The sequence below is a fragment of the Eretmochelys imbricata genome, chromosome 2 (genome assembly GCF_965152235.1).
Source record: "Eretmochelys imbricata isolate rEreImb1 chromosome 2, rEreImb1.hap1, whole genome shotgun sequence".
Lineage (NCBI taxonomy): Eukaryota > Metazoa > Chordata > Testudines > Cheloniidae > Eretmochelys > Eretmochelys imbricata.
Window position 1 is genome coordinate 174,991,531 of NC_135573.1, and position 19,260 is coordinate 175,010,790.

The 19,260-nt window shown below is 43.0% G+C and overlaps 1 protein-coding gene across 2 annotated transcripts in view; it reads left to right on the forward strand.

The window, feature by feature from the left end:
• Nucleotides 1–1,736: 1,736 nt before the first annotated feature.
• Nucleotides 1,737–19,260, forward strand: part of EGFR (epidermal growth factor receptor) — a 66,400-nt gene continuing 48,876 nt past the window's right edge. The window contains exons 1-7 of one of the 2 annotated variants that reach the window (XM_077809219.1): nucleotides 1,737–1,832; nucleotides 3,404–3,596; nucleotides 4,314–4,448; nucleotides 9,014–9,082; nucleotides 13,289–13,407; nucleotides 14,753–14,894; nucleotides 15,960–16,076. In XM_077809219.1, coding sequence (XP_077665345.1) covers nucleotides 1,752–1,832; nucleotides 3,404–3,596; nucleotides 4,314–4,448; nucleotides 9,014–9,082; nucleotides 13,289–13,407; nucleotides 14,753–14,894; nucleotides 15,960–16,076 — 856 coding nt within the window. In that variant the 5' untranslated portion in view covers nucleotides 1,737–1,751. The remainder of the gene's footprint in view (nucleotides 1,833–3,403; nucleotides 3,597–4,313; nucleotides 4,449–9,013; nucleotides 9,083–13,288; nucleotides 13,408–14,752; nucleotides 14,895–15,959; nucleotides 16,077–19,260) is intronic. The other variant, XM_077809220.1, reaches the window with a different exon arrangement.

Sequence of the window (19,260 nt, forward strand, 5' to 3'; positions counted from 1 at the left end):
GACAGTTCCGCTAGTTTGCTAAAGAGGGGATAATAGAATGCCAAGCGAGTACTAATTTTTCTGTCCCCCCATCCTAAACTTACATAATCTCAGCAGTGCTCCGTGTGGAGCCACTTGCCTCCCCACTGAAAATGTAGACTTAAGCATCATTAAGTACATTTGTGCTCCAAGGCAAAAATATGTCAGTACAGCGCTCACCTCAGTCAGGCATCCAAATGTTTATCATGGCTAGAGCTGTGTGAACCCTGCAGGACTCTGTTTGTTTGAGGTTCTCAGGCAGGGGCAGGCAGCAAAACAACCCCTGTCGGCTTGCATGGAGAATTGGGTTCAATAAACTCAATATGTTCCACTGCCCTCACTGTGTACCCTTGCGTCTCTCACCTCTGGCTTTTTGAGCATGTGTCAGGTGATCACTTGCTTTTCCTAAGCAGCCCAGAAAGGAGCTTCAGGCCATTCAGAATATGCCTTTTCCCCAATCCATAAAGGCTCTTCTGAGGGACAGGACCTTCTTTGACCCCCATGGTGTGGCATGGAGTCCTAAGCCTGCAGCTTCTACTACAGATGCCCGCCGTATTGAGCTGGAACTGAAGGAAGCCCTATATTTCCTTTAATGGTCTTACAGGGCACAGTTGTTTGGAAATGCCTAGGGCTCCCAATCTAATGCACTAGGCATTATGGGGTTTCTGTCAGCCTCAGCTGAGCAGAATGTGAGGCTGGCAGTAGTAAACCTAAACAGCTAATAGTCAGCACTCCCTTCTGTTCAGTGGAATGGAAGAGCTTGATGGCTCTAAATTTGTGACTTCATGTGTTCTAATGTGAAGAGTGACCATAGGCATAGCATTTGGGGGTTCCATGGCTCAGTAAATTCAATACAAATGTGTTTAATTCACAAGAGAAAAAAAAATTAGTTTTTAAACTTCCAGTCATAAAGCTGGGATCTGAAAGTAATGCTGGGTCTTTATCTTGCATCATCATCAGTATATTGCCTCTTCATCAGCAGTAATACATTGCCTAGGCCAAATTATGCCCCGAATTACATTTGTGAAGCATTATTAGATTGCCTTGTGAGGTTGCACAGGTATAAACGAGGGCCTAATTTGAACTGCAGTATTTTTTTTCTGAAGATGATGCATGAGAAGGACACAGTCTGATAAGTTTGTAGCATTGAGAGTTTAGAGGAAAAAACACTCCCCACCCCCAGCAATTGGAGCAAATTCCAATACGGTCGTCATTTTGAGACAATTAATATGCCATAAAAATCTACACCATCCTTTTTAGTCACCTTCGGAGCAAGGTTCCATTTTAATAGAGTGTGACATTAAATCCATGGCCATTCACCATGGATTTTAATTTTGTTCCAGGTACGAAACTCCTGGGGCTGCTTAGATTTTGGGTCCCAAAATCAGAAGCCACCCACTGGGCTCTCTCCATGACAAAAAGTAGATGATGGAGGGATATTCGTTCTGACCTACCTCTAATCCTGAGGAATGTTGCACATTCCTAACTAATTACAGTTATTAGATAGCGGGAAACACAATATAGAAGTGGTATCGCTTTTCATGACAATCTGTGCTTACACTTCATTTATATTGATTTAATGCTTATAAAGGTGGCTGGACAGTAGCTGCCCATTCTGTACGTGTTCATCCTTGCTTCATGCTGCTTTCTTTCTCCCCACAGTTTGCCAAGGAACAAGTAACAAGCTGACCCAGCTGGGGAACGTGGAAGACCATTTCACTAGCCTGCAAAGGATGTATAACAATTGTGAGGTGGTGCTTGGCAATCTGGAGATCACGTATGTGACAAGCAATCATGATCTTTCGTTCCTGAAGGTTAGTGTAGCTAATCACATTGCTCTGATCCAGCATTCAATGTACATTGGTGAGATCCACACAACCTCAAGAGAGTTTAACTCCTAATCGAGATATTTTTCTAGTCTGAGTTACCTGTTTAAGGAATTGAATTGTTTTTTGAAGGGGAAGGGTCAAATATATATAAAATGCGGTGGCAAATGTAAACCCTGTTCAAACACATAGTTGCTGATTGTCAGTTAGAGGCATCACAGAATGGAATTCTAAAATACCTGTCTATCTAGGATACGCTGTACTTGTATCAATGATTTCACATCACCTAACAAGCAGTTTTTCTCATGCTCATCACCCACTGCTCAAAAGTAATTATTTTAAATGAGAAGTATTGCACTCCTGTTCCCCTTCTCTCCCCCCATGCTCCCAGGGGAAATGGAAAAGCTCTGCACTGTGCCCTAAAGATAACCAGATTTGAGGAGTTGTGAGACCAGTGAAGCAAACTGCAGTGTTGATGGCTTTTCACTGAAAATGATCATTAGCTTGATCATTCTATTGCCTTGATGATACCTGGCAAAAGATGTAATCTCCCTAATAACTAGAAATCAAGACGTGTAACATCAGCATCCATCATTACTTGTGTAATATGTTCCTGCACCAAGTAAACCAGCTGCGTTCTGTCCAGACAATAATTTTGAGTGACCTTCAAGGATAATCATAGACAGTAATTCATGAACTACTTTCCATTTCTACATTTGTCTCATGCTCATGTCCACGCACAAGTGAATGAACTATTGTTGGGAGGGAATTCGAAAAGAAAGGGACATAAATATTTTACTGCATGTATTGAAAAAAGTGCTTTCTGGCACGGCACAACCAGATAGCACAGGAAGATTGTGGAACAGCTGGGAGTAGAACTCAGCTCTTCTGACTGCCAGTTTGATACCTTACGCACTAGATCAGCAGTTCTCAAACTGTAAGTCGGGACCCCATTTTAATGGGGCTGCCAGGGCTGGCGTTAGACTTGCTGTGGCCGAAGCCTGAGCCCCACTGCTCGGGGCTCAGGCTTCAGCTTCAGCCCTGGGCTGCAGGGCTCAGGTTACAGACCCCCTACCTGGGGATGAAGCCCTTGGACTTTGCTTTGGGGCTGCCGAGGATGATGGGGCTCGGGCTTTGGCCCCTCAGCCTGGAGCATCGGGGCTCAGATGGGTTAAGACTTCAGTCCCTTCTCCTGGGGTCGTGTAGTAACTTCTGTTGTTAGAAGGGGGTCGCGGTGCAATGAAGTTTCAGAAACACTGCAATAGATCATGCTTCCTCAGATTTGTGCTTTTGAAATAGTGTTTTCAGTACTCAGTTTATTTCGTGCTTGGTTATCAGGTTACAATATTTTTGAATGCAGAGAGATTATGGGATTAATTATATCAAATATAGCTCACCTGTGTGTAAAAAAATAGAGCTGTGGGTTACCAGAGATTTATGGGTGGGTCACTGATCTGAGTTCTGAGGTGGTGATTTTTTCAAATGAATCTTGTTTTCCTCTCAGCAAACAGCTTGACACAATGACACTAAATGTTTTTGTTCCTTCTAATTTTCCTCAGACCATACAGGAAGTTGCAGGCTACGTGTTAATAGCACTCAACAATGTGGATAGCATTCCACTGGACAATCTCCAGATCATCCGAGGAAACGTGCTTTATGACAACTTTTACGCACTAGCAATTTTATCCAATTATCAGACAAATATAAATAAAACCAGTGGACTCAGGGAGCTACCAATGAAACGGTTATCAGGTAAGTGGTGGGGCAGACAATGTGATTCTGAACTGTTACTTTATTTGAAGCAAACTCCCAGATCTTTATGAAAAGCTTCATTTAAGGAGCATTGACCTGTAGAGTCCTATTCCGAAGGAGATACTCTGAATGAAGTTAAATGTAGTTTATCCAAATACCTGCCCACTTTATAACTATCCAGTTTACTGGTAGTGATGGAAAGTTCCTTGTTTTACAATGCATCAGCCCAGGACATCCGGGGGTTAATCAACTTAGGCACTATAGAATTGCAGAGTAATGAGTGTTGGCCCAAAACTGAGAGAGGTTTTTGGTGCCAATTTGAGATGCCTTAGAGGGGGCACGATTTTCAGAAAGTGTTGAGAACCTCAAAGTGCTTCAATCTGAGCATCCAAAAATGGAGACACCCAGAATCACAACTCACTCTTGAAAATTTCAGCCACTCAGTTTTGACATCGAGTTTTGCATTTTGTGCACATCCATAATTTCTATTGGCTTCACTGAGTTGCGGGGGGAAGGGGCAGAGGGTTGTATATGGAAAGGCTGCAGCACTGGACCCTTATTCGACAGTTAGTTATGCTTTCTTTCAAGTGTAATAATATATTGTAGATTGTCCTTTTCCATTAACATGACATCTGATTGTGTTTATCTCCTTTTCAAGAAGGAAGGAAGAGAGCAATCATGCAATTGCTTCATTTTTGTCCTGTTTTTCTTTTGCAGAAATTCTTAATGGAGGAGTTAAAATCAGCAACAATCCACAACTGTGCAACATGCAAACAGTTCTGTGGGACGACATTATTGATTTGAACAAAACACCTGCAATGCTGTTGGATTATCAGAATAATCTGACTGATTGTAAGTATATATTTAACAAAACAGTAGTCACTCCATTAAAGACAGCAGTACCATCAACCTACTTATTGCATTATAGAGCTCCATTTCTGCAAACACTTTTATGTAAATGCATTGACTTCAAATCCTGTTCACGTAGAAACCAATTATATTTTGTAATCAAATTTACGAGGACCAAGATTTGGACCTAAGAGACTGATACAAAGCACACTGAAGTCAATGGATTCGCTCCCATTGATATCAGTGGGCTTTGGGTTGGGTCTTAAATATGTGCTTCTTCAGTGAAAATGACACACCAATGTAATGCATACATATTTTCTTTCCAATGATTTTAAATTTACAGCGTGAGACCCTGATTCAGCAAAGCTCTTAAGCGTATGCTTAACTTTAAGCATGTGGGTACTCCCAAGGTGCTTAAATGCATAGCTGGGTTGAGCCCTAATTCCTATTTGTGAATATCATGAACTCTACGCATGGTTTGACAGTATTAGGAAATCTTTGCAAAAAGGAAGACCAGAAATGGATAAATAGCGATACTTCAGATCAGTATAGAGTATGTAGCATGTAGATTTGAAAGCTTACATGGCATGTATCCATGCTTATATCTGACCCAAGCCAGTACTGTTAATCCTTTGTAAGATCTAAATTCAGCTCAGAAAATTTTAAGAGGGGAGAAAAGAGATGTGGGGTTTTTTGTTTTTGTTTTTTTTTGGTTTTTTTTTAATTCTTGAGCATTTTTGGCACTACAGATTGGCACAATGTTTATTTTCTGATCTACTTCCGTGAGAAATTGACTCAGTACTAACAGACGCACTCTGTTGACATACCCCCTGGAACCCCATTGCAGTCAATGGGATTGCAGGAGGTGTAAATCGGCGCAGAGTTTGGCCGTGAGTACTATGGAAATTTTAACCTTTAACTTTTAAACTTGAATCCCTTTGGTTCAACAGTAAATCAGTCAGTTATTAGACAAATATTGGCACTTGTTCAGCTATTTTGGCAGTGAGGGCGTTGGAAAGAGCCATGTGTTATTAGCTGGACAAAACTGTCCTAGAAAGAAATACTCCTTAAATATAGTAGTAAGTTTCAGATAATCTGTTCAGGCAGCCATTTTTCTTTTTAAATAATGAGCATGCAAGATAATTGTGTCCCTGGGATTTTACCTGTCATTAGAAAACAAACAAAAATAAAAAGCAAAACAAAGCAACAAAAACAACAATAAAAAAGTAAGGGGGGAGGGGAAAGGATTGGCAGGCCTGTACTAACTCTACAGATTAGTTAGTTTTGTTCACCCTTACTTGTTTTCATTAATTGTATGTGTGCTGCATAGTTCAGTGCTGAGAACTACTTTTGTCAGAGCTGTGGAGACAAAAGAAATTAAGTCAGAGTGCAAATTACCTTGTGGTTAGAGTAAATGTCACCAATCATTTGCAAATACAGTCATATTTGTTTTGTTGTCAGCAGTGTATTATTCAAAAACATTCATTTACATGACAAATTACTATCTGGCCATGAGTTCTAACCATACAGAGTTTCAAGGTGAGGAGGCCAGTTAGTCTTTCAGTTTTCAGTTCCCAGAGATGATGTACTCGTTTCACATTCCATTCTACCCCATTCTAGATGCAGATTGCAGATACACACACTCTTCAAGTTAGGGCTCTAATTCTACCTGCTGACTGATTACCTACAAATCTACAGTATCAATAGCAAACACTAATTGGCAAGTTCTTAGTTTTATTTATTTTATATAAGAAACTTTAAAAATATAGAATTCTGATTTTTCCTTCAGAAAATCAGCTTTGTTAATTCAGCATTATATACAGCATTCTTAACTGAAGTAATAGTCCAATAACATATACATGTGGCTGAAAAGTTTCAGATTAAAAGGTTGAGCTACTTCTGAGAATATGATTAGGAGAAAATAAGTAATTTTGCTTGTATTAAAATAATTCTTTCAACCATTTTGTTGAGAAACTCCATGCTTTGGAGCAGGCATTTGAAATTTGTCAGGGGGTGGGGCATTGCCCTGGTGTCAGGAATGTGCCTTTTGCCATCCCTCTGAACTTTCATCCACATTTAGCCAAGTTATTTATAAGCCTCTGAAAAATCACAGTTCACACATGCTCAGAAGAGGCTTGATATAGTATGACAGCCATATTCTCTGTATTGGACATGCTCTCCTTACAACTCCTGTGTGCCAACCAGGCTGTGCATGTGCCATCCCCATAAAATAACTGAGCCCTGGTCTGCAGTACAAACTTATGTGAGTAAAACTGTTTCTCCAGGGTGCAGAAAATCCACACCCCTGAGTGACGCAGTTATATCGACCAAACTCCAGGTGTAGACAGCTCTGAGAGAGCTTCTCCTGTCAACACAGCTACCGCCTCTCGGAGAGGTGGAGTACCTACAGTGATAGGAGTGTCACACTGTCTGGAGTGGTTCACAAGTGTGAGTGCCTGTCTCAGGGCAGACTGTCAGAAAACAAGGGCAGACACCCCAGACTGATGGTATATTCTGTTATTAGATTTCACCAAGCCAATAACAAGTGTGAACTCTTGGATCACTATACCAGTCTTACCATGGAGTCACAGGCAGTCCGCTTAGCCTCTCCAGCCTATTTGTCACCCAGACAAACTGAACTTAGTGATGATGGTCACATAAACCAAAAATCACACCCCATCAGGTTTCTCCCAGTCCCAAATGGCCACTTACTCCCAGATCAGTTGGTACGCTGGATCTTACACCAAAGACATTGCTGGCAGCCAATTCTATAGTAAACTAACTATAGGTTTATTAGCTAAGAAAAAAGAGTTATTGGGAGGTTAAAGCAGGTAAAATATAATAACAGGTGAGTCCAAGTTTGTAAGTCCAAAATGATAGCAGAGATGTAGTAATCTGCCAGTTTCCCAAAAGCCTTTTCCAGGGTTACCCAGAATAATTCTGGAGGTCTCCGTCTACTCATTCAGTTATTCTGCCCTGTTAGAATCCAAACAGTCTAGAAAGATCCTTTGAATCAGTACTGATAGCGTCTTTTCACAGACAACAATCTGACAAGTATCTGAACCCACACAATGGTCGGTTGCTTTGAATTTAGCACTCCTCTTCATTTGCATTTGATGAGTTATTTAGTTACAGGGATATACACAATGTAAATGCCTGCCATTACATTATAATAGGAATAGATAAGTGAAAACAGTACAAGTAACATTCCATTAGTTTTCAGGAAGTTCTAACACCTGACTACGCTCTTACACTAACACACACTTTGATCTATTTAATTATAGGGCATGCTTAATGTAATAGTAAACAGGATATAGATAGGCAAAAGCAATGCAGTTAACATCTCCTTTGATCTCCATTAAAGCACAAGTGAATTGGCCTGAATATATACTGATACATTTAACTCCTTTGATATTCACACACAAGTGAATTGGCCTATGTCTCTGACCTGAGCTGGTCTGTCAGTATTCTAGGGAGAAGCTCTCCTGTCGGCATAGGTAGTGTCTTCGCTAAACTGTAAGTGTAGATGAGCCCTGAATATTCTCCAGCCTAGAGCTTCAGGGGCTAAGCAGAAGTTTCCTTTCAAGTGTTTCTCTCCGGTGCTGTGAGCCACTATGGTGCCTAGCACTGAAACCAAAAGCAGGCAGAACAGGCACAGAGGACCAGGGAGAATAAGAATAGAGGGAGACTGATACAGGAGCTGGTGGTGTGGAGGGGGACAGAAGTTGGAGAGAGTGGATATGAACAGAAAGGGACAAAGTTAGGAGCTGGGGATGGAGAGGAGCAGAGAAGGACAGACAGGCAGGTGGGGACAGGGAAAGAAGGGTTTGTAACCAGTAAATTACACTCCCCTCCAAAGCCTGGAATAGAATCCAGTCTCAACATTTCTCTGCTGTCAGCAAAATAGTTATGAAATCCACTGGCAAAGTATGTGTCTCCTCTTTCTCTAGTGGCTGATCCAATTGGATAACTGCCTACTAGTACTATTACACCATTAGCTCAAGCAATAGAGAGGTATCTGCTCTGGATTGAATATCCCAGCCCTGCCAATGACCTATGCTGGGGTCAATCTGGTTCCATATGATAGAATTTCTGGTTTTTCAATTTGCTTCTTTAAAAACGTAGGGTATCACATACAAGAAGAGTACGCTACAAGAAAGTTACGGTGGTAAAGTCAAGCAATCAAACATTAGGAAATGCTAGACTTAAGATGTTGCTCCATCTCCCTCATGCTCCACCCTTCCTGCTGCCCCTCTACCCATATATGCATATGCATTAAGATGCAATTAATTACAGGATCATATACTGTTTTTTCCACAGGACCCTTGCCTCATTCAGTACACAGGATGGACAGTGCTTACTGAATGGCTATCTATTTCATGTTTATTTTTATCCTCATCATTCAGTGTGTGGCACAGAAGCTCTCCTGTAGCTCTAGTAACAGGCACGTGGGGGATATGTTGTGACTTAAAGACTAAGATTCAGTTCCTAACAGCCTTGGTGTGTTATCTAACAATTGTCTGTTACATCATAAAGGTTTTCCTATCAATTTAACATTTACATTTTAGGTTCTAAGTGTCATGCAAATTGTACAGAAGACCACTGTTGGGGTGCCGGCATAGAGAACTGCCAGACATGTAAGTCCACAGATTAATTTAAAATATCCTTGACTGTATGCCCTTAGGTATTTGTTTGTTTATTATTCACTGAATACTGTCCCTGTCACATCCTGATGTGATGACAAGTGTTTTACAGAGAACACTGTGCTCCCCTCCACTGCCCTGAGGACCCATAAGCACACTGTGGACCTGGGTGCTTGCTCCCCTAGCAATCAGTCAGGTCTCTGAGTGATGGTTAATGATGATCCTTGCGGTGGTAACTTGCACTGTGTTTTTGCATATGAACGCCCCCCCCCCCCCCCTTCTTGTATAGCAAACAAAAAAAAGGCAAACAAAAGCCATTGCAGCTCCTCACTGAGTGGACACATTTGTGGAGAGAAAGGAGGCCTGGTGAACAGCACAGAAACCCCAGAATAATTTGGATTGGACCAAGATTTCTCCATGAATGCTCAGCCTTTGTGTGACACTTTCAGTTTTAGAAGCTGTAATGTGAATTTTCTCCACATCTTTTGTTTCAAGTAGAATGACTGTGTATTAACATACAAACTCTTACAGAATTTTTTAGGCTGAGAATGGGAATAACTCACCACTACTGGTGGTGGGGTTTTTTTGTTTTTGTTTTTTTTTAAATCCCCTTTGTAGAATTCCTTCCAACCTGAATACCAGATATATGCTGCAGGCATATAAAGCAAGTCCTGACCACTCAGAAAATGAAGTGATGGCCTTTAAAGGGTGCAGGGCCCAGAGGATTCACAGCACAGGAGAGGTGTCCTAATTATTTATAGAGCACTTTGGAATCCTTAGGCACTCCAGTCACTCATAGGCTGAACACGCTTTACCCTGTAATTTTGCATTTTGGATGCTTACCCTGGGCATCAAGAGAACAAGAAACACAAGGTGTTTAGAGACACTTAAAGGTCTTGTGAGGATTTTACTTTTCAGTATATAATGACTGATGGGGAATGTACTTTGAATACTTTTTGTTTCTTTTGATAGTTTATTATTTCACTGCTTTATAATGTGTAGTCTGCATGCAGGGAAATGCTATGGGTTCTTGTTCTTTCCTCGTACCAGCTTTACACTAGCATAATTCCACTGAGTTCAGTACTTCTGATTTAAAAGTGACAGCAGAATCCAGCCCTACAAATGTATTTAAATCTGAGCATCTTGCTCACAATTCAGGTATCAGGCCAGATCTACGTAGCTTCAAGAGCAGGTTGAAAAAAATCACTCCAATATTCCTCTCTTTCTCCCCCACCCCCTATTTTTCATCAGTTTCAAAACTTTTCAGCCATAGTCAGTCCTTCACAGCTGCTCATAAAACACCCTATACTGGATATTGTGGGACTAATTCTGCAGTTACTCTATACACATTGATGTAAATAGTGGTTCTACGTGCAAAGTACTTGCAGGATCATGTCCACTATTAACGTGGTGTCCAGAAGTAATACTAAGCTTTAGGCTTAAGAAATTGAGATCCTAATCCTGCAAACATTTATGTATGGGCATAAAGTTAAGCATGTACATATGTGTTTCCAGGATGGGGTTTATTTAGCAATTAACACTCATTTTGTTAAGCTGTTTATGAATCTGGCCTATCAGAAATTCATCCCATAGGTGGGACATCTTTATGTTATATTTCTTTCCATCCTTGAACATATGTGGAATGTACTGCACAAAATATAAACATTTGCTATGATATACTTCCAGTGGGACGCTTTTGTCAATTGTTCTCAGAATGATGAGCCGTTTTACACCCCTGCTGATGCTTACGAAAATGATATGAAAACTCTGTTGTAAAACAATGTGTCTTTTATCTCACTGTTCTGGTTGTGTGGAGGAGTTGCTGCTAGACCAATTATGTGTATTTTGGAGATAATGTTTCCTTGAAAATGTAGTATTTGGTTACAAATATGAGATCACAAAATAATAAAGCTTAGGTGCAAAAGTTTAACAGAAAGAAAAAGTAAATAATAATAAAACAAAAAAATAGAAGAGGAAAGAAACAAGCCTATACTGGTTGATTACCCTGTAGCAGAGTACCATTCTCGGATGATTTAAGTGTTAACTGTGATTGAACTGCAGTGTGACTATTTCTGAGTTACAAGAATTTTTAAAATATTTTAACTTCTCTGTGCCCATTAGGGAACTTCATGGCTGACACCATGCTGTACACCAGTCGTTCTCCACCAGGGGTCCAAGGCCTCCTCAGGGGGCACGAGCAGGTTTCAGGGGGGCCGCCAAGCAGGGCCAGCATTAGACTCACTGGGGCCCATGGCAGAAAGCCAAAGCCCTGCCACCTGGGGCTGAAGCCTGGACCCTGAGCCCCGCCACCCAAGGCTGAAGCTGAAGCCTGAGCAATGTAGCTCTGCGGAGGCTCTTGCGGCATGAGGCCCCAGGCAATTGCCCTGCTTGCTATCCCCTAACTCCAGCCCTGGCTTTTACATGCAGAATACCAGTTGTCATGACACAGGTGGGCTGTGGCGTTTTTAAAGCATGTTGGGATGGGCCTCAGAAAGAAAAAAATTGAGAACCCCTGCTGTACACCGTAACCACCACTCAGTGGGTTAGGAATCAAATCCTCCTGCTTAAAAAGCACCTCCCTGTTGAATCTAAGGAAAATCAATTAGCCATGAAGGATACATAGTTGAGTGGTTCTGGTTCTGTCCTGCCCAGTTCTGGTTCTCTCCTGGTTCTGTCCTGCCCAGGGCAGTGGTGCAAACCCACATTAGTCAATGATTGATATATTTTTTTCCCCATTATTCTAGTCAGGATGATTTTGATACTAAAAAATTGTTGCAGGTGATTTACTTTGGTATTAGAAACAGCTTCTTGTCCAAAATTTTCCTCTCACTTATATTGGCTCAAACCCGATGAGAGTTGCATAACAACAGAGAGGAAAACTTAGTCCAAGTATTGAAGTTTAAAAAAATAGTGTAGAAGGCATGTGAAATAATTTGCGGGAGAAGGGTTCCTCTGCCAACGTCAAGAATGTGTTTAGTATACTTAACACAGGGGTTGGCAAAATACGGCTCGCAGGCTGGATTCAGCCTGTCTAACATTTCTGTCTGGCCCCCTCACGCTCTCCGAGTCCAGGCCACTAAAAGTCCCATGGCACAGCAGGTCTCAGACAAGCTGCCTGCCTACCATGGCACCACGCTGCTCCTGGAAGTGGCTAGCTGCTGCTGGCAAATCTCTGTGCTCCACATGCTGCCCGCAGCCCAAGCACCATCCTCACGGAAACCGGCCAATGGGAGCTGCGGGGGCGGTGCTTGTGGGCGCAGGCAGTGCACAGAGACCTGCTGTCCCCCTCCCCACCAAGGGGCACACAGAGATGTGCCAGCAGCAGCCAGCCGCAGCTGCTTCCGGGAGCGGTGTGGGACCACAGCATGCAGGCAGCCTGCCTGAGCCCTGCTGCATCCCTGGCCAGGAGCTGCCTGTGATAAGCGCCTTCCCCTGGTCAGAACCTCTCTTGCACCCAAACTCCCTCCCAGAGTCCACACTCCTCACCCTGCCCTGCACCCCAACACTGTGGACCAGCCAAGAGCTCCCTCCTGCACCCACACTCCCTCCCAGATCCCGCATCCCTCCATTAATATAGTAGAAACGTGTGAACCATGACGACTTACCAAAATTCATGGGGTGCCCCCCCTGTGAAAATTATTGCCCACCCCTGACTTAACAGGAACCTTAATGACACACAGAGTATGTACTGTAACCTGTTAATATAAAGCTGGTCTTCCCAGCAAGCTGATATCTCAAAGGTTGCACCAACTGATATTTTTTATCTCAGTAAAACTATTAGATACAAAGGTCAAATTCTGCTGTCTTATGCCATTGTAAATTGGGAGTGACTCCACTGATGCCAGTGAAGTTATTCCTGATTTAGCAAGGTGCTGAGCACTGGCCCCTTTCCCACAAAGCATGTAAGCCTATCCTTAACTGTGCTTTTCTGGATCAGGGCCAGAATGCTCAGTGCCTTGCAGAATTGATGCCTTACTGCAGCGTAATTGAGAGTTGAATTTGGCTCTAATACGCTGGTGAGGAAAAGCTCAAACTCCCTTCTGGCCTCTCCATCCCACAAATTTCACTTGATGATGAGAGTGGAAACCGGTGTCCCATGACAGGCTTTACCCAGATGTTCTTTATCTGGAGTTTTCTCCTTACTTGTCAATCTTGGTTTAGCAAATATGCATTTTAATTTTTTTTTTTCCTGTCTTTCAGTAACAAAAGTCATCTGTGCCCAGCAATGTTCAGGCCGATGCAGAGGAAGGGTGCCCAGTGACTGTTGTCATAACCAGTGCGCTGCTGGGTGTACAGGGCCTCGTGAGAGTGACTGCCTGGTAATACTACAGCAACATGGTTAAAGTTCAGCAGCAGCAGCCAAACTTTGGGCTGAATGCACTGTAACTTTTTTTTTTATCTTAGGAGCCTTGAAAGTGACGCTGAGCACCAGCTGTCTTATTAAAATATGTATGGGACAGATTCTCCACCCATGTAAATCAGTATAGCCAGTCTATACCAGCTGGTGATCTGGCCCATGTATTTCTTATACTTAGCAACAGCTTAGAATTTTAAAACAAAGAATTTTAAAATGAAACTTACTTTTCATCATTTTTAATACCCTTTGTGCATTTCATTTAGTTTAGACCATGAGAATAGATTATGCAATTTCCTTTTTCTGTCTTTCATTTACTAGAACAACTCTGCTAGGGTTCACAGGACTCAAGGGGATGGAATCCAGAAAAACCTGTTTACATTAGTTGTTTGGTTGGGTTTTTTTTAAACTGTTGCAGTGTTTCCGTTGATCTGTTTTGTGAACCTGTCCCCCTTTTAAAACAAGGGATTCCATTTAGTTTGGGCTTAACTCTAAATTAAGTGGAATTCAAGCAACTTCTATGGAAACGGTCCAGTTTATCTTTGTTTCTTCGGATATATTTGTGTGTCCATTAAAGATGTAAACAAATCACATTAATTATGTTCTTATTGATTCATGGAAGGAAACATTAGTTCTCTCTCCTCAGAAATCCTAGGGAAGAACCAAGGGAGGAAGAAAGTTTGTCAACTTGAATGTAGAACTAGCCTTGTAGAAATGACTTGCACTTCATAAATGCCCATTAAATTGTTCATCGCCTGTAGCCAAGCCTAATGGCATTACTTTAATATTTAACTGTCCAGGTCAGTAATTGACTGCAGGGACTTATTTCATTAATGTTATTAAAAAGTTGCCAATAAAGAAAACAGCCATTTATCTTGATCTGGTTTCTGATTTCTTAGCTTTGTTCTTACTATCCAATACATGCAGGCAGAGCCCTGTTTCTAGGTGGAACTCATGGGCACGCCATACAAGTAGAAGGGTCTACCTCTCAGGGGTCTGGTCCAGTGTTGGAGCCTGGGTTCATAAGGACTTTGTAATGTAGAAGTTATTTGCATGAGTCCGTTAAGATTAAGAACCCTCATATGCTATTTTTGTAAATGTCAGACACAATTGCCCTTCGCCCTTGGACTCTCTCACTTCAATGGCACAAGAGCCCAATCCTGGAAAGTGCTCCGTGCCTCAGTTAGTGCTAAGAACCTGGTAGATCTGGCAGTAGCAGCCTTATAAAACAGGAATTATACGTTTATTGTATCTTCCCTTTTGCTATAAAAATAGACTGTAGTTTACTTTGTCACATTCTTCAATGGCAGGCATGCCGCAAGTTTCGGGATGAAGCAACGTGCAAGGATACTTGTCCACCATTAGTGCTGTACAACCCGACCACCTATCAGATGGATGTCAATCCAGATGGAAAATATAGCTTTGGAGCCACTTGCGTGAAAGAATGTCCACGTAAGCTCACTTAAGCTTGCAATCTGGTCAGACCAGGGAAGATAGAGGGTGAAGGACGCGGTGGGCAGAGGTTGATATCGGTTCTCTCCCACCCAATTCAGGCCCCCTCAACTTAGTGGCCCCCTTTTAGACCAAGGAATTTCCTCACTCTCCTCAGCTGCTTTTGCTATGGAAACCAGCAGCAGAACATCAGAAATGAGATGTAGCTGATACAAAAATTTTAAGTCGTTTGTATTTTATCAGTTATTTTTATTGGTTTTTCAGGGCTGTTTTTGTTTTAATTTTGAAGATTTTAGCTTAGTCTTTACTGGTGAATGCCAAAAAGAAACACTTTATAAAATCCATCAAACTCTCTCATAAGACCTGATCACGTTCCCACTGAAGTCAGTGGCAAAACTCCCAATGACTTCAATGGCACGGGGGCAAGCCCATAAATAAAGTGGGGCTGGTTCTTAGTGGGGCTTACAGAAATCTGTTTTTAACATCTAGGGTATCACATCACAAAGCATACGAGTTCTTCTTAGCTCCTGTATTCATTGCCATGTGTGTTGTGTTTTGTTTTTTCTCTCTATTCCCTGTCCATGGTCTTTTAAAAACATTTATTTAAAGGTAGAGAAGGACCCAAGTCACAGAATTAGGACCTGTATCTGAAGGTCACCATAGCCTATTATAAAGATGGTGTTATATTATAAAGACTGAGGATGGGGTTGGGAATCAGGAGGTGTTGAGCTCTATTCCTGATTATGCTACTGATTCGCTAGTTGGCTTTAAGAAAGGCCAACTTACTGTCTCAAATAATAATATGATGATGACAATAATAGTCATCCACCCCATCCCTCCGGGATAATTTGTTAATGTCTGTAATTTGGTTGGTTAGTGCTTTGAACGTAGCAACTTCTAAGTACGCTAATGTGTGTTTTAATTCACCCCTTCTCTATTACAAAATGCTGAAATACCTTTTAACTTTTGATCAATTAAATGCCTGTTTACAGCATAAATACAAATCCCAAAGCATCTCTCCTTTGTTTCATTGCCCATATTGCATTTCCCTTCCTGTCTTTGCAGATAACTACGTGGTGACAGACCATGGCTCCTGTGTTCGCTCGTGTAATGTCGATACCTATGAAGTGGAAGAAAACGGTGTTCGGAAATGTAAAAAATGTGACGGGGTGTGTAGCAAAGGTACGGAAAGTGCGGCAAGATATTAATATTTTTAGTGTGAGGAGAATTTACTTGACGACAAAGCATCCAACCAAATGGGACCCTGATCCTAATTAGAGCCTCAGGGTGCTATAAATATCTAATAATATGGAGGCCTAAGCAAGTAGTTTAGCATGTACTCAAACTGGCTCACTCAGCGTGTGCAGAAAGTAAATGCTGCCTCCTGCATAGTTTTGCCTCGCTTGTCTTCCCACCTTCTCCATGCCCTGCTCTCGCCAACCTTTCAGCCATGGGAGTACCAGGCCCGGATTAAGGCACAAACTAACTAAGCTACATTGTAGGGCCTCGCAATATGAGGGGCTCTAAAAAAGAAAAAAACTGACTCCATTTCAAATTTTATCAAAATCAGTTGATAAATAAAGGAGATTCTCTCTAAATATAGGTTTCAGAGTAACAGCCGTGTTAGTCTGTATTCGCAAAAAGAAAAGGAGTACTTGTGGCACCTTAGAGACTGACCAATTTATTTGAGCATAAGCTTTTGTGAGCTACAGCTCACTTCATCGGATGCATACTGTGGAAACTGCAGAAGACATTATATACACAGAGACCATGAAACAATACCTCCTCCCACCCCACTCTCCTGCTGGTAATAGCTTATCTAAAGTGATCACTCTCCTTACAATGTGTATGATAATCAAGTTGGGCCATTTCCAGCACAAATCCAGGTCTTCTCACCCTCCGCCCCCCCCTACACAAACTCACTCTCCTACTGGTAATAGCCCATCCAAAGTGACCACTCTCAAGCAGACGGTGAGAAAACCTGGATTTGTGCTGGAAATGGCCCAACTTGATTATCATACACTTTGTAAGGAGAGTGATCACTTTAAATAAGCTATTACCAGGAGGAGAGTGGGGTGGGAGGAGGTATTGTTTCATGGTCTCTGTGTATATAATGTCTTCTGCAGTTTCCACAGTATGCATCCGATGAAGTGAGCTGTAGCTCACGAAAGCTTATGCTCAGATAAATTGGTCAGTCTCTAAGGTGCCACAAGTACTCCTTTTCTTTTCTCTAAATATAGACATTTTCATTCAAATGACAAAAATATATACATCTGGTTACACAAATACCCTCACCCTACCCTTACCCTTTAGTAATTGTTCATTATTGACAGGCGGGAGGTCAGGGTTGAGGGGAAAAAAACAATAATTGCACTTATAAAATTAGTATTTCTACGAGTAAGTCTATCAGTCTCCTAAGGCAGCAGTTCTCAACTGGGGGTCTGTTGCCCCCTGGGGGTCCGTGAGCCCTTTCAAGGAGGTTGTAGGCCCTGCGTCTGAAGCTCCGATCTCCAGTGCCCCCCACGGTGCTGAAGCCAGGAGGCATGGGCCTGAAGCCCCAATTCTGGGTGCCCCCCCGTGGGGCTGAAGCCCCAATCCCCAGCCCCCCTCATGGGGCTGAAGCAAGGAGGCGTGGGGCTGAATCCCGGAGCCCCGAGCCCAGGTGCTCCCTGGAGGGGCAGAAGTCCTGAGCCCATGGGCAGAATTGGGGACATGGAGGGCATTGCCCCCCACACACCCAAACTTCTGCACAAGAGCACAGCCGTCTCAGGGGCAGCTCCACACCTCCCCTCCACAATCTCCTCTCCCTGTCCCCTGACCACGTCAGAGGCGGGAAGCCAGAGCCAGGCAGTGCAGGGCAGCTGCTGCTCTGGCTGGTGCCATGGAGCAGGCAGATGCAGCGTTCACTCATCTCCGGCTGATGCCCCAGGTTGAAGCTGCTCCTCAGCTCCTGGTCCCCTTTGCTCCCGCAGAGGCAGCCGTAAGAGCCCCCGGGGCGGGGAGACCTGGCTCTGTCGCTGTCAGACCCTTCCGGGAACAGGGACCGCAGGGTCGTCCTCCCAGCACACAGTCCCTAATACCCCTCTCCCTACATCCTGAGCTACACCCTCCCTGCACCCCAAGCTACCCATCTGCCTGCACACAGCCCCAACTACCCCTCTCCCTGCACCCTGAGCTACCCCCTGTCCGCACACAGCCCCTAGCCACCCCCTCCTGCACCCACAGCCACCCCCTGTGTGTACACAGCCCCAGCTATCCCCCTCCCTGCACCCTAAGCTGTTTTCAAACTTTTTGAGCTAAGCCCTAACTTTGAGTTATAAATTTGGTTGCATCTCCCTTCCCCAAACCAGACAGGCTAGGTGGCCAGCTGAGGTGAGTCGGGGTGGAGGTTGTGATACCTCCCTGGACCCTGCCATGCAGAGCTGGCTTGAGCCCCGCTGACCCCTGCTCCCCCGAAATAGAAGTCAAACTATGCCTATGCCCAAGGCCCCTTCCCTGAGGTCCCCCCCCCCCGCCCCCCCGCTGGGCCCTGGAGTTTTTAGAGCATGTTGAGAGGTGCCTCAGAGACAAAAAGGTTGAGAACCCCTGTCCTAAGGCAGCGCTTTGTTGGCGAGCTGCTACTGGTAAAATTCTGACCATGCCTTCATATTTAAATAAATCTCACTGTAATAAAATCAGGAAAAATTTGAGGTCTGAGACAGCAGTGTCACGAAGCAATCCTACCAAGCTCATACTTGTATGGGTCTCATCCTAGGAGTGACGTCATGTACAGCGTCCACCTTGGCTGGTAATAGCCGGAAGGCCACCATCTTTTGTTTACGGTCCAGCACGCTCAGTCGTATAGTGCCTTCGCTCTTGTTTTTCTTAAGTGTTAGTGGGTTCATTCTTCTTTTGATCTGTATATACGTACAATTGTGTATTTTAGTGCGCACGCCGCTTTCTGCTTCATGCGCTATCCATGTTTTTCACATGATTGAGTTTGCGGTGATTGTCTTGTGGACCTGGGTTGAGTGGATCTTGAGGAGGATAAATTTGTGTTGGCTTCCCTCCGTCAGTTTCAGGAACCTTCACAGTAAATATCAGCATGCAGACAAAAGGATAAATAGAGGGTTTTGAGAGGAAGGAAGGAAGATATACATATATATCAAAATATTCTGAGTACTTGGTGAGCAAGTTATTTCAAACTATATGCATATGATTTATAGGCTATTAAAGCCTATAATATTCATTATATTTGTTTGAATATAGACTAGCTTTTCTCACTTTCTCAATGCCTGTCTAGAGATTACCAGTCTTTTTTCTGGTAAATTCTTTTTCTCTTTCTCACATATAGCAGTGTGGCCGAGGTGTTTACTCAGGATTAATT